We start from the raw sequence: 12,658 nt of genomic DNA on the forward strand, positions 1-12,658 counted from the left end.
GCTTTCCGATGCTGCTGTTTGACCTGTGGCTGCTGACCTCAGCCCTTTGCCATGGTGGCCAGACTCAGCCACCTGCTGGCCTGGCTGGGGCCCCTGGAAGCAGCCCCTCTGCCTCACTGGAAGAAAAGAGCAAGATCCGCCCAGGGTTTCCGCAGCAATTAACCCAGATTCTGCTCGCTACTCCAGGGCTCGCTGTGCTGCCTATGGCAGCCCAGGGATGCCAGCGAGGTTACAGCTGCCATGCACCTTCCCCTGCCTCAGTCTCTCTGCAGCCTCCTTCCAGACCCAAATCCCAAAATTCGATGCTCCTGGTTCAATCACACCTGCTCTAACCCCCCAGGTTTGAAGGTCCTCCTTGGTCTCCCTGGCTTCTGCACCTGCCCCAACCCCCTGCCCTGCCCCTAACAGTGTATCTGGGCACACTCCCCAGGGCCTCAGCCCCATGCAGCCCCATGCAGAAACTGCCTTGGCTAACCCCAGCAACAACTGCCACGGCTCGGGAGCCCCACCCAGGCCTCCCCCAAAGGAGTGACTCACTCACCCCCTCCCAGGCACCTGTGACTCTCCAGCAGCTCTCTATGGGGGCCAAGGACACAGGGGGCCCTTCCCTGGCCTGCAGGGCACATGAAGAGGTCTAGGTCAGGACGCACAAGACAGGAACTCACCGAAGTTCTCACCACCCCAGATGTCCATGTCCGTGTCGTACTTCCCCAGGTAATCGAACCAGGCTTTGTCGATCACGAAGAGCCCTCCAGCTATTACTGGGGTCCTTGTATTTGGAAGGAAGGGAGGGAAGGAGAGAAGGAGGGAGTGAGAGGAAGGGAGGGAGCGATGGATCCATTAGAGGAGGGAGACCACTCTGAAACCCCACTGCCCTGGAACCCAGACCTCAGGGTCATTTCCCTCCTGTTTCTGCCTCTCCCCTCTTCAGAGGGACCAGCACACTTTCTAGCAACTTAAGACAAGACCCTGCTCCAGGGTGTTTGCTTTGATTATAAACCTCACCTTGCAGATGGGCAAACTCACTCACCACCACACCTCCCATGGGGGCCGAGACTTGCTCAGAACCCGCTTGTTCTTGGGGCCTGCAGAGTCTCCCCAGCCCCCAGCCCCACAAGCCTCTGCCCTGGGTCCTGTCATAGGCCCTCTGGATCTCACTCTGACTTAAGGGAATTCAACAAAAATGATGGAGCATGCTCTCCACGGCAGGCACCAGAGACAAGGATGCCCTTGAACCATCTTGGGCATCTTGGGCATCCCTGAGTCCCAGAACAGAGACAGCTCGGGCCAGCGGCCTCTTTGCAGTTTCTCATCTTCCTTCCATTCCTCCCTCAGCCCCACCCCCACCCCCAGAGGAAAGATGCACTTTAGCTTGGAGATTCCCAAGGGGCCTGGGGTGTTCACCTCCCAGCTTGAGATAGGACATCTCCCCACTGAGGACCACTATGCTCTCTATGCTACACCAGGCCTCAGATGGGCCTGGACCCACAGCTCGCTGTCACATGCTATGGGTCACAGTGAGAGAATGGATGAGGACAAGGCCATCCAGAGCATGGCGGCCCAGGGTTCATGCCACAGTCATGTTCTCCCACAGAGGACAGCAGGTGTGCTTAATATATAGCAGTGGCCATGCCTGCGACAGCACCGGCAGTGTCCACTCAACCTTTCTGGGCTGAATCCTGCCAGCCACGACCCAGGGGCTCCTGGCCCCAAAGGACTGTCATTTCCCTCACCAGAGGCCCAAAGGGGACCCTCTTGGACGTCCAGCGTTAGCAGGAAGCACAAGAACATCCTGGCATGTTGTGATAACAGACAAGTTGGGTTGTCTACACCTCAGCTCAAGTCTCTACCAGGCCCCCAGCCCCTTAGACAAAAGTCTCCAAGAGGGCAGAAACCTCCTAAAATAAGAGCAGGAGTGGAGATGACCTAGCACAGGGCTCTGTTCCTCTCTGCCTGATCCGTGGAGCACCAAATGTGAGATGCATCCTGTGCCACGTGACGGCAGGGAGCATCAAGGGACGCACCTGCCCACCTCACCCGTGTTCCGGCCCCTCCTCCTTACCGAATGGGCTCAGTGGGGTCCAGGCGCCGCGCCTTCTGCTCTGGGGACAGCTGCTCCCAGTGGAAGTGGAGGCTCCAGTCAAACCCTGTAACACAGCATCCCGGTTGATTTGCTTTCTCAAAGTGCCCATAAAACTTGCTCCTTCTGCACCTTTTCTAGAACCAGATCCAGGGGAAGCTGGCTCCCCAGGGACTGCAGGTGACCCCTGGGCGGATAGCAGCAGGGAGCAGAAGTTCCCTTCTTCAGCTTCCTTCTCTTTCCCTGCTGCCTCCTTGCTGGGTGGCCTTTGAGAATGAGAGGCAAAGGGTGCGGGACCCCGACACAGCAGATGGACAATTATGGAGCGGCCCCTGGCCCTGAGCCCCAGGAAGGCATAAGCAGGAGGTCTGGGACAGGCCTCCAGTTTACCTACCTCTCCAAGGGGCCTGGGGGGTGGGGCAACACTGAGCCCTGAGCAGAGAGCTGTGGTCGATCTCCATGGGAGGATGGAGCCCAACGCTGAGGGGGCAGAAACAGTTGGCCCCACATAACCAGGGGAATCCTTGTTTGCATTACATTCTCAGGCCCTGGTGAGCCCAATCTAGAACTGGAGCTTCGAGAGCTGCCCTTGGGGGGGGGGTGCCCAACCCCTCACTCATATCCACTGGCAAGGGCCAAGCTGGAGTGAATTACGTAACAGGTGAGCGGTGTGACATGGGCATCTCCAGCAAAACAAGACATTTTGCAAAAGTTTAGATCTCTTCAGCCTGCAGGCGTGAGAACCTTAACTTGGCCCTTGGACTGATCACCACTGCAGCCTGGAGCTTGGGCCATGGATGATTCACATGCCCCAAACAGCAAACACAAGACGCCACTGCTGACCCATCCCCTTTATGAGGACTTCACCGACCTCACGACCTTTGAGTTAAATTAGCCAGGGGAGCCCTCCCACCTCCCTACCTCCTCCTAAACTTCGGTTGGTCTGGAGTTGGGGTTGGGGGGGGTGGTTCACAGCCACAGGTGTTTCCCATCACTCCCAAATGAGGCTCAGGTCCCAGAAAAGCCCAGAACCCTTTGGAGCCAAGCAGAGATCTGCCTAAGAACGGGCAGCTTTCTCCTTGTAATGGCAAATACGGCCCCAAGAAAACACAGGGCTGGAAGTTCCAGAAAAAGCACTCAGAGTTTTTCTCACTCCCCTCCCTCCCCAGTGACTAAGAGGGAGAGCAAGTGCTTCCTGGGAAGAAGAGGGGGTGTGAGCCCCACTCACCACCTCTGAGCTCCGAGGCCGACTCGATGTAGTTGAAGGTGTCCAGGTTGATGATGTCGATCACGGGGCACACCACCCGCGTGTAGTCCTGGAACAGAGCGGGCCCTGGCTCAGCTGGGATGTGGAGCCTGGAGGGAACCCAGGGAGCATGCCAGGGCCTCGTCCTGGTGGTGCAGAGATGGCCTCTGTGGCCCTGACCAGGCCCCTTCGTCTCTGGTTCTGAATGTCGTCACTGCTAACAGGGGGCACAGAGTGCTGGGACTTCTCGGGTTCCAGTGTCCCAGGTGCTAGTGGCCTGTCCTGGCCTGCTGGGGCTCAGCACCATGGCCATTCAACATCGGTGGGGTCACGGTGGCTGCAGGCGGGGGCTGCTGCACACCCAGGAAGGGGAATAGAGGAGAGGGGTCAGACACCAGTGGGGCTCCAGGAGGCCGAGGAGGCAGTCAGCTGGGATGGTGACCCCAGCCTGCAGGCCCGGAAGCACAGCCACACACCCACAGTGGGAACCTCTGAGAGCTTCCAGACCCACGGTTCCTGCCCAAGCTGACAAGGGGCAGCTCTGGAGAGCTCTAACATCAGCTGCCCGCTGTGGACAGATGCACCGGTACCTCCAGCCCAACATCCTTCCTCGCTTCCAACTTCGGATCCAACACGCCAATTGCCATCTCCTCGTGGATTTCACTCAGCCCTACACATGGTGGCTCCATCATCTTCTCCCCAAACACGCTCCTTCCCCTGAGTTCCTTATTTATCAGCTCACCACATGCCCCCCCCCCCCAATCCCCAGCATTAAATTCAGAAACTCCACCCTGCCCATCAAAGGGATCTGGCTCTGCTGGTTCCACCTCTAAGACGGCCCTTTCCAATCCATCCTGCCTCTCCTGGAGCACTGCAATGGATCCATCAAACCCACCCCATCCTCTTCTCTTTTCATCCGACATGGGGCTGCCACAGCTGTCTTTCCAACACCCCAAAATGGCCCTGCCACTCAGCTGCTAAAAACTCCAACTGCCTCTAAGAAAAGGAACAAATAAACCTGGCACAGCACCCCCAAACCTTCAGAAACAGGCTCGTTCCACACAGGAGTGAGAACATGCAGTCTCTGCTCCAGCAGAGCAGCCGTTCCCAGAGGCTGGGGTGGCAAGAGGGGAGGGAGGACAGAGCGAGGTTGGATAACGGGTCCCAGAATAGCTAGAACGGATGAATGCGTCCAGGCCTTCCACGGCTCACACAGTAGGCCGAACGCAGTCCCCAACACTCTATTATATGTTTCAAAACAGCTAGAAGAGAGGATTGCAAATGCACTCAACACAAAGACATGACAAATGCTTCAGATGATGGATGTGCTAATTGCCCCGACTTGATCATTATACATTGTATGCCTGTATTGAAAGATCACACAATACCCACCAATATGCACAATCGCCACGTGCCGATTAAAAAAGCCAGCCCAAATAGGCCTGTATGTACCTTTTCCAACACTTGCTGCTTCCTCCAGGCCACCCTGGCTAAATCAAAATCATCCAGGGAACATTCTCAAAACATGTAAACCAAAGTCACCAGTTCTTGGGGGCCAGCAAACAATTGCACATACCCCCGCCTTTTTTTTTTTTTTTCCCAAATTTCCCAACCCTGGGTGAGCACCTTGTTCTTGGCATATGATAGGGAAAATCTGGCTGCCCCTGGCAGTTACATGGGAACCAGAGAGTCTTGGAGAGCCCCGTGGGAGTCCAGCAGCCAGGCCGGATGGCTCTTCCGTCCTCGGCACCAGCCACCTGCCGGCCGCATGGGCAGGCACCTCAGCTTCTCCTTGAAGCCACTCCATTTCCTGCTTCAGTCTCTCTCCCTAAATGAGGCCGCCTTCTTCTTGTAAGCTCCATATTCACCGTGTGCTGGTTTTTAGTTCACAGACGTACTGTGGCCCTCAGCCTCCCACATGTGACTCATTCTGACAGTCACAGTGCCTCTGAAGACCAACCGAGCCGCGAGGAAAGCAATGCTCATTTCCAATGCATCGCTCCTGCCGCCGAGACGTCACAGATGCTTCATTCGCTGTCAGCCCTGCACCTGCCCAGCTGCCGCAGCTCCTCTGGGGGTCCTCCCGGGCTGCTGCCATGGTGTATCTGTGCGTAGATACACACTGCAGGCACACACACACACACACACAGGACTGTTCTCGTCCCTTGAATTATGATTTGTCCTCAGAAACTCTGAGGCCTCTTCTTCGGGGAGACTTGTGGTCTTTGCTTTGCCCTGTGTGCTGAGCCGGGGGCTCCTGTGGTGGCACCAGGTCCTTTGTAGACCCTTGCACAGCTGCTGGGAGGTAATCCGTAGGCCTTTGGAAGGCCTGAAAGTGTCCTTGCTTACGTGGGAGCCTTGGCCTTCGCCAGAGGGTCTATGCTAACAACGGCCATGTGGAGTCAACTCAACTTGACCTCTAGAGGGCCATGGAGACCATGAGGGTGGTCAGCCCGGTCCGTGCGACCAGCCTCCAATAACCACCAAGGCTTGGGCAAGCCTCCACGACTGGTGATACCACCGTGTGTTGCTACACACCCTTGCTACAAGCAAGTGCTATTCACACCACACCACTGGGAGAGAGAGAGAGGGAGAGGAAGAGAGAGAGAGAGAAGGAGAGACTGCAAACTGGCGCCCAGAACTCTCCCCAGGCTCCCTTCCCATTGCAGACTTACAGCTGCATCCTCCCTCTGTAATAACTGTAACCACGCCTGTAACAGCTGGGCCGCAGTCAGAGCTTCAGCAAATGACTGAACCTGGGGGTGGGCCCGGGGATGCAATCCCCTTTTGTTTCGGTTTTTTAAAAAATCTTTCCTCCATTTAAAAACTGAAATGCAAAATAACCTGCTGACCATTTACCTCGGTGCAGACTTCCCCAGAGAGCACCCACAGGCACTGCCCCCAGGGCTGTTGTCCTTCTGCTAGTCCTGTCACATCTGCCCAGCTGGGAGTCATGGACACCAGACAATCAGTGAGGGCCCTTTGGGGTTAAGTGCTGTGCGGCACCTTGACCTTGAAAGGGAGATACAGGAGAGTTTATGCATGAGCCATTGAAGCCAGGACAGGACCTCTCTGAGCCACCTGGGGGTTGGTTTCTGTTCCATTTTGTATCCCCCAGTCTCGCCCAGAGCCTGATGGGCAGCGGGCTTTAATCCGGCATTGGGTAAAATAGAACATCTGTTAACTCGCTCTGAGGATGCTGTGTTGACGTTGGCAGCAGACACGAGAGTCAACTGCGGCTGAACTGGAGACTCAGGCGCTGAGGGATGCCCAGAGGCCCCTGCCTGCAGGTGCTGAAGGACGCATCTTTACCACCAGCGCCACACTTGGGCTCAAGGAGCAGCAGGTGGCGCTCTGTTAGGGTCTCCTGCATACATGGGTGGCAGGGGCTCAGATACTTGGGCCATCTTCCTCTGCTGCTTCTCCCAGGTCATAAGCAGGGAGCCGGATGAGAAGTGGAGCTCTTGAACCAGAGCTCTGACAATGGCTTGCCAGTGTTGTTGTGGCTTAACCCCCTGTGCCACAGCGCTGGCCCCGGATCTGCCTTGTGAATGGGGCTCCTGTGAGGAATAAGGAGAGCAGGGACGTAGGTAGGTAGGCATTGAAGAATATGTAAGCTATTATTTTTACAAATTTACTAAAAGCTACAGGGATTGAGATTTCTAAACTCTTTTTCTTACTAGAGAAATATATAGATGCGGAAGGGAAAAAAGAGAAACCTATGTTGAAAATGGCAATGCTTGTTTCAAGTATCATCCTGTAACTGGAGGAAGAAAAGACAAATCAGGGAAGCTTTCAACGCGGGAAACACCAGCTGAGGACAGCTCATGACGGCTTGAGCCCAGCCTCTCTTATCTCTTGCTATTTTTGAAAATCCCCAATTCCAATTACAGCTTAACATTTCCATTTCCACTCACAAGATCACATCATGCCGGACTCAGAGACAAGACACGTACAAAGACATGCAGAAACACGGGCTGGCACGTGCTCACGGTCCCTACCCCGAGAGGCTTGTGTCCCTGAGTGACCGGCCCACATCAGCCCAAGAGCTGGGGTCTCCATACAGGCCTCTGCAGCCCCGGGGTAAGTCTGAATAATCTCTGTGCTACGGAGTCTCTGGCTCAGACAGTGGTGAGGACTGAGGAGCTAAGCGTGGGAGGCTGAGCTCTGTCTTGGGGCCAAACGACTCCCAGAAGAGGAACTCACACGGAGGAAGGCAGGCAGGTGTGGGCAGACTCGTACTGGGGCCGGAGGAGATGAAGGCTTCACCTCACCAGCAGGCCATGGATGCAGAAATGATAGCCTTTTTCAGGAGACTGAGATGGACATGGAGTGACTGGGAAGGAAGGGGCTTCGCAGGTTCATTAAGATTGTCTAAAGAGCCAGGCTCACTCAGCACACCTCCCAGGAATCAACTCTGTCTGTGTGTGTGTGTAGGGGGGTCCCCAACATGTTGAACATGAATTGCCATATGACCCGGCAACAACACTGCTTGATGCACACACCAAAGTTTGCGAAGCAGGTACTCAAACTGGAACTTGTACATGAATCTCTATAGCAGGGTTGTCACAATAGCAAAAAAAGGGAAACATGTAGGGACAACCTACATGTCCATCAATGGATGGATAGGTAAACCAAACGGGAACGTTATTTGGCCAAGAAAAGGAATACTAATACCTGCCGTGCTGTGGATGAAGCTAAAAAATATGCCAAGTGAAGGAAGCCGGGGTCAGAGGCCACATGTCAGACCATTTCTACAAAACACAGAGAAGAGGAAAATCTGTGTCGCAGGAGGAGATGAGCGGCTGCCAGTGAGGGAACAGGAAGGGGAATGAGAGACAGCTGCTAATGGGTATGGGGGCTCCTCTTGGGGAAAAGAACTGTTTCATGAGGAGACTGTGGTGAGGGTTAGGTAGCCCTGTGCACAGATTAAAGTCTTTGGATTGCCACCTCAGATGGCTCAAATAGCACACCGGGTTAAGTTCCTTTTATAGTACATGCATACACACAGAGTTAGTCTATGGGCTGGGGCTGCTGGGGCTGCTGGGGCTGAGTCCACTGCCCCAGTGGTTGCCCCCAGAGAGGCCTGGTGTGGTCATGGGTTCAGATCTGAGCTCTGGCTGCCCCCTGGCCTGGCAGCCCCAACGAACCTCAGCTCCATGGTGCCTGGCCAGCAACCTGGGGGCCTGGAGGTGGGGTGGGCACTGAACTGTGCCTGGGACAGTGGGAGAAGAGCTGCCTGTCCATCAGGGTACACAGCAACACACCTGCCATTGTGGGCCTGGGGCAAATTGCCCTGGAAACACAGCTCAGCAAATGTCTATGACAATGACGCAAGAAGACATTTTTTGCAAAGAGCAAAAGAGCCACAGTGGTAAGGCATGTGAATGGGGCACAGACGTGCTTCCCATGGCAGCATGCTGGCACTGTTTTCATCCCACTCCTCCGTGTTTTCCACCTTGTCTGCGATGGCCTTGCCTCCACGGCCAGGGACGACTTCGGTGACAGAGAAGACAGGGCCCAGCCTCCTCTGTCCCCTGCACCCCCACCAAAAGGTCTGCCATCACACCCATCTGTGACCCCAGCGAGCAGGGAGCACCTTGTCTCTTCCACGTAAGGTCCCGGTCATCAGAGACACTGCCTCCAATGCCACCGCCTTCTGCCCAGCTAAAGACTCTCGTTTCTCTCATCTGGCTTCTGATTCTGCCGCCTCCTCCATCTCCCGCTGCTGTCTGCCCCACCACCACCACCTCGGATTTCTGTTTAATCCAGGGAGGGTGGTGGCTGCATGGCTGCTGGCGCTGGGGCTCCCAGGACTGCTCAGCCGAGGCGTTCAGTGAATGCCTGAGAGTGAACGGTGGGGCAGGGAGGGAACCTGCTTTCCTCCCCTTTCCAGCTTTATCACCTTCCCATTGCAAATGGTTGCTTCTGGTTATTCACAAACACCGAGCACCTACTCTTTATCAGGCAGAGTGGCCACCTGTTAGGGGACATAGAGAACCAAACCCAGAGGGGAAAATGGGAGGCCAAGGGAGCAATTACCAATGGGAGTGATCCTAGCTGGCAGTGCAGTCAGGAAAGGCTTCCTGGAGCAGGGGAGATTTGGGAGATGCCCTAAAGAGGAGGGGGTTTGTGGAGAGGAGGGGTGGGGCATCAGGGGCAGGGAGGGCCTGGCAGGGCACGTGCAGGGGCAAGGGGCAGCCAGCTTTGTTAGAGTGTTGGGCTGGGGAGCCGGCTGGGGCTGTGGCCCTGAGCACCGTAGGAGGGCGCAACAGGAAGTTCCATTGGCAACGGGCACAGCCCTTCCACTGATGGTCTGCTCAGAAGTGTTTCTCCAGGCAACTCCCGGCCAGGACCGCCTTAGAGATGGGGGTTTCCTAAACAATGAAAAGTGAACGAGCCCCCTCTCCCCCACCTTGGGGAAAATGGTCACTGCCGGGCTCCCATGTCTCAGCCCCCATGTGAGCACCCTGCGAACACACCCAGCCTGGAAGGGGCTCCTGGCTGCCTCCCAAGCCGCTCACACACTGGGTTCTCTCGCGCTCCCGAGCTGTTATCATCACACAGCAAGGGAAGCTACCATGAAGAGTGAGCAGGAAAGAATAGCCCCAGCTCCGGGAAGATGCCGCGGTGGCGAGGCCTAACGAATATCAGACCGAGTTCTAGAATTCTCTGGAGACTGCTGTGAAATGGGCATGTTAGAAACACCTGACTCCTGCTTCCCAGACCGGCATAGGAGTCCCCAGCTCGGGAAGACTGGCGGGCAGGACAAGTGCTAGTCGCTGGCGCTGGCATCTGCAACCCACTGTCACCCTACAGATTGGCAAGGGAGCAGCTGCGGCATATACAGTGGTGGTGGGAAAGCTGAATGATTTGTTCCTTTCCAGGGGAGAAACCGTGACACGCAGAGAGGCGGTGTGCAGAATTCCAGAGTAACTTCAGGGTAAACAGAGGCTCGCGCTCTGGGTCTCTCAGCACCCACCCTGCCTGCTTAGCGTGGGGCTTTTGGGTGAGAGTCACATGTGGGTGGAAAACACAGGCACACGGGAACTGGGTAATGAAGCCTGGTTAATCCCACAGCCTCCTTCCTGTCAAAGGCACTCATGAGGATCCCCTCTCTGGAACCTTCTGCTGCCCGGTGGAAACACACCCGAGCAGCTCTTGCTTGTCACTTGCAGGCCTGCTGTGGGTGACAGCTGAGGTTCAACAGATACTTGCAGGTCCTGCTCCACCACTGACTGCCTGCTGACCTTGGGCAGGCCTTAGCACCTTAGCTCCTTCATCCACAAAATGGGCACAGCAATCTGTCCCACCCACCCCCTCCAAAGACCTGGGGGAGCATATGTCACATCAGGAGCATGAGAGGCTCAGAATAAAGTGGGGGCAGGAAATCCTGTTCTGCTCCTTGGCCTCACTCACCTCTTTGACCCTGTGCAACAGGGGCTGGAGCCAGTCCTTGTTCACCTCACAGTGGCTGTCCAGGAAAGTCAGGGTGGCGCCCTGGGCGATATCAGCACCCCGGATCCGGGACCGGACCAGACCTGCAGCCAGGGGCAGGTGACCAAGCAAGTTACAATGCAGCGAGGCCACCCAGCACCACCCCCTACCCCCTGCTGGCCCCAAGCCCCCGGACACCCACAGCCAGGCCCACCTTGCCGCTCGTTGTTGCGTAAGCATTTCACCTTGGGCAACTTGATGAGCTGGTTGCAGTCATCAGCTGTGAAGACAGGGGGTGACGGCTCAGTGCGCTGCGGGGACGTGACCGTGGCATGCTGCATGGTAGGAAGGCAGCCCTGCCCCAGCTCCCCATGTCCAACGACCAAGCCCAGGCCCTACACCAAGGTGTTCCTGGGCTGTGGACAGGGCTGACGGGTCCCTGCTGTCACCACACGGCGACCCCATCAGGCAGGATGGCCTCAACCAGGCCTCTTCAGCAGAACGGGACAGTACGCAGTGGGACTTGAATATTGTCTGAAACCATTCTGGGTGGGAAATCTTGGTTTGGTTACCTGGGGACATTTCTCCTTGGCTGTGGGCCATTAAAAGCATGAGACCAGAGTCCAGTTCCCTTGGGTGGGCTGGTGACCAGTGCTGGGAGGCCAGGAACAGATGAGATGGACTTTGGACTTTGTGAAGTGACCTGCCCAGGGTGTCTTCATTACACAGGCAGGTCAGCCTCTACCCTTCAGGGTGAGAGACCCCGGCTGGGCACTTGCCCTGTGTGTTGTGTCCCACAGCGTGCCTGTTGCTGCATCGCTTCTTGAGCTAGTCAGGACCTTGGGCCTGGCCTGGCCTCTATCTGGGCCTGCACTTTGGTTTCACTTTCTTTAGTCTGTCAACCTTCTCGGCTTGGCTTTGGACTCCTGAGAGGAACAGAAGAGACGCACGCAGGCTTCCTTGAGGCGTGCACTGTTCTAAGTGCTCCTGATGCATTAACACAGCTAATCCTCCCGTAAGTCATATAGATATTAGCATCTCCACCCGAGAGACAAGGATTTGCTCGGGGCACACAGCTAGGATGGAAGCCTTAAGTCTAGGATTTGAACCTTAGCAGACTGGCTCCTGAGGCTACACTCTAACCACTAGGCTTTTCTGCTTCTCCGGGAGTCCAGTTGCAGTCCCTGCTGCCTCGGTGCCAGGCTACCCAAGCACGGCTAATGTCTCCCCACCGCCCAGCCCTTCCTCGCTGGGGAAGGGAGAGTAGAGGATCGAGTCCCAGATCTCAGGGTCGGCTCTGACTACCTAGGGCCTCATGCATGAGCCACAAGTGTGGAGCAGCCCTCTGTGCCCAGCTCTCAGCAGCTGTGCTAGTGAGAATGGCCTCTGGTCTCCCAAGACTTTGTGCTGTCCCTGGTGGCTACCCTGTTTCTCCAGGTACAACACCCAGGGATGCGATTCCACCAGGACGTGGTTCCTGGCATGCAGCTGCACTCAGAGGCTCTCAGAGGAGGAAGTGGGACACCACCAACGCGACAGTGCTACTGTGAGTGCCGTGCCTTTCAGACTTAACACACGGGCCTCTGGACACCTCCCTGTGATTTCTATGGGGAAAGCGGATCTGAGGTCTGGATATGACTGGCACCCAGGTGCTTTGCCAGAACAACTAGGGGCACGTGAAGTAGGAAATGGTGATGAACAGTGGGTGTGAAGGTTGGGGGCTGCTCGCTGTGTCATGGCCAGGTAATAGGATGTCCCATGGGGGATTCCCCAAGACAAGGCCTGCCCAGGTCTCTCAGGGGAATGACAGAGAGGGCGCAGCAGCCTTAGTTCAGACTGGCAGAGGAACACAGCACGCAAACCACAAGTGTCTAGTGATGGGCATTGCCTCTGGG

At 56.1% G+C, this 12,658-nt stretch overlaps 1 protein-coding gene across 1 annotated transcript in view; it reads right to left on the reverse strand.

Annotated features, from left to right (window-relative positions):
- The window catches only part of GALNT14 (polypeptide N-acetylgalactosaminyltransferase 14), a 196,699-nt gene that overhangs the window by 24,300 nt on the left and 159,741 nt on the right, over positions 1–12,658 (reverse strand). The window contains exons 5-9 of the mRNA XM_062210174.1: positions 10,978–11,043; positions 10,746–10,867; positions 3,309–3,396; positions 2,063–2,147; positions 666–769 (exon numbers count right to left, since the gene is read on the reverse strand). Coding sequence (XP_062066158.1) covers positions 666–769; positions 2,063–2,147; positions 3,309–3,396; positions 10,746–10,867; positions 10,978–11,043 — 465 coding nt within the window. The remainder of the gene's footprint in view (positions 1–665; positions 770–2,062; positions 2,148–3,308; positions 3,397–10,745; positions 10,868–10,977; positions 11,044–12,658) is intronic.

This window comes from Lepus europaeus, chromosome 13 (genome assembly GCF_033115175.1).
Source record: "Lepus europaeus isolate LE1 chromosome 13, mLepTim1.pri, whole genome shotgun sequence".
Taxonomy (NCBI): domain Eukaryota; kingdom Metazoa; phylum Chordata; class Mammalia; order Lagomorpha; family Leporidae; genus Lepus; species Lepus europaeus.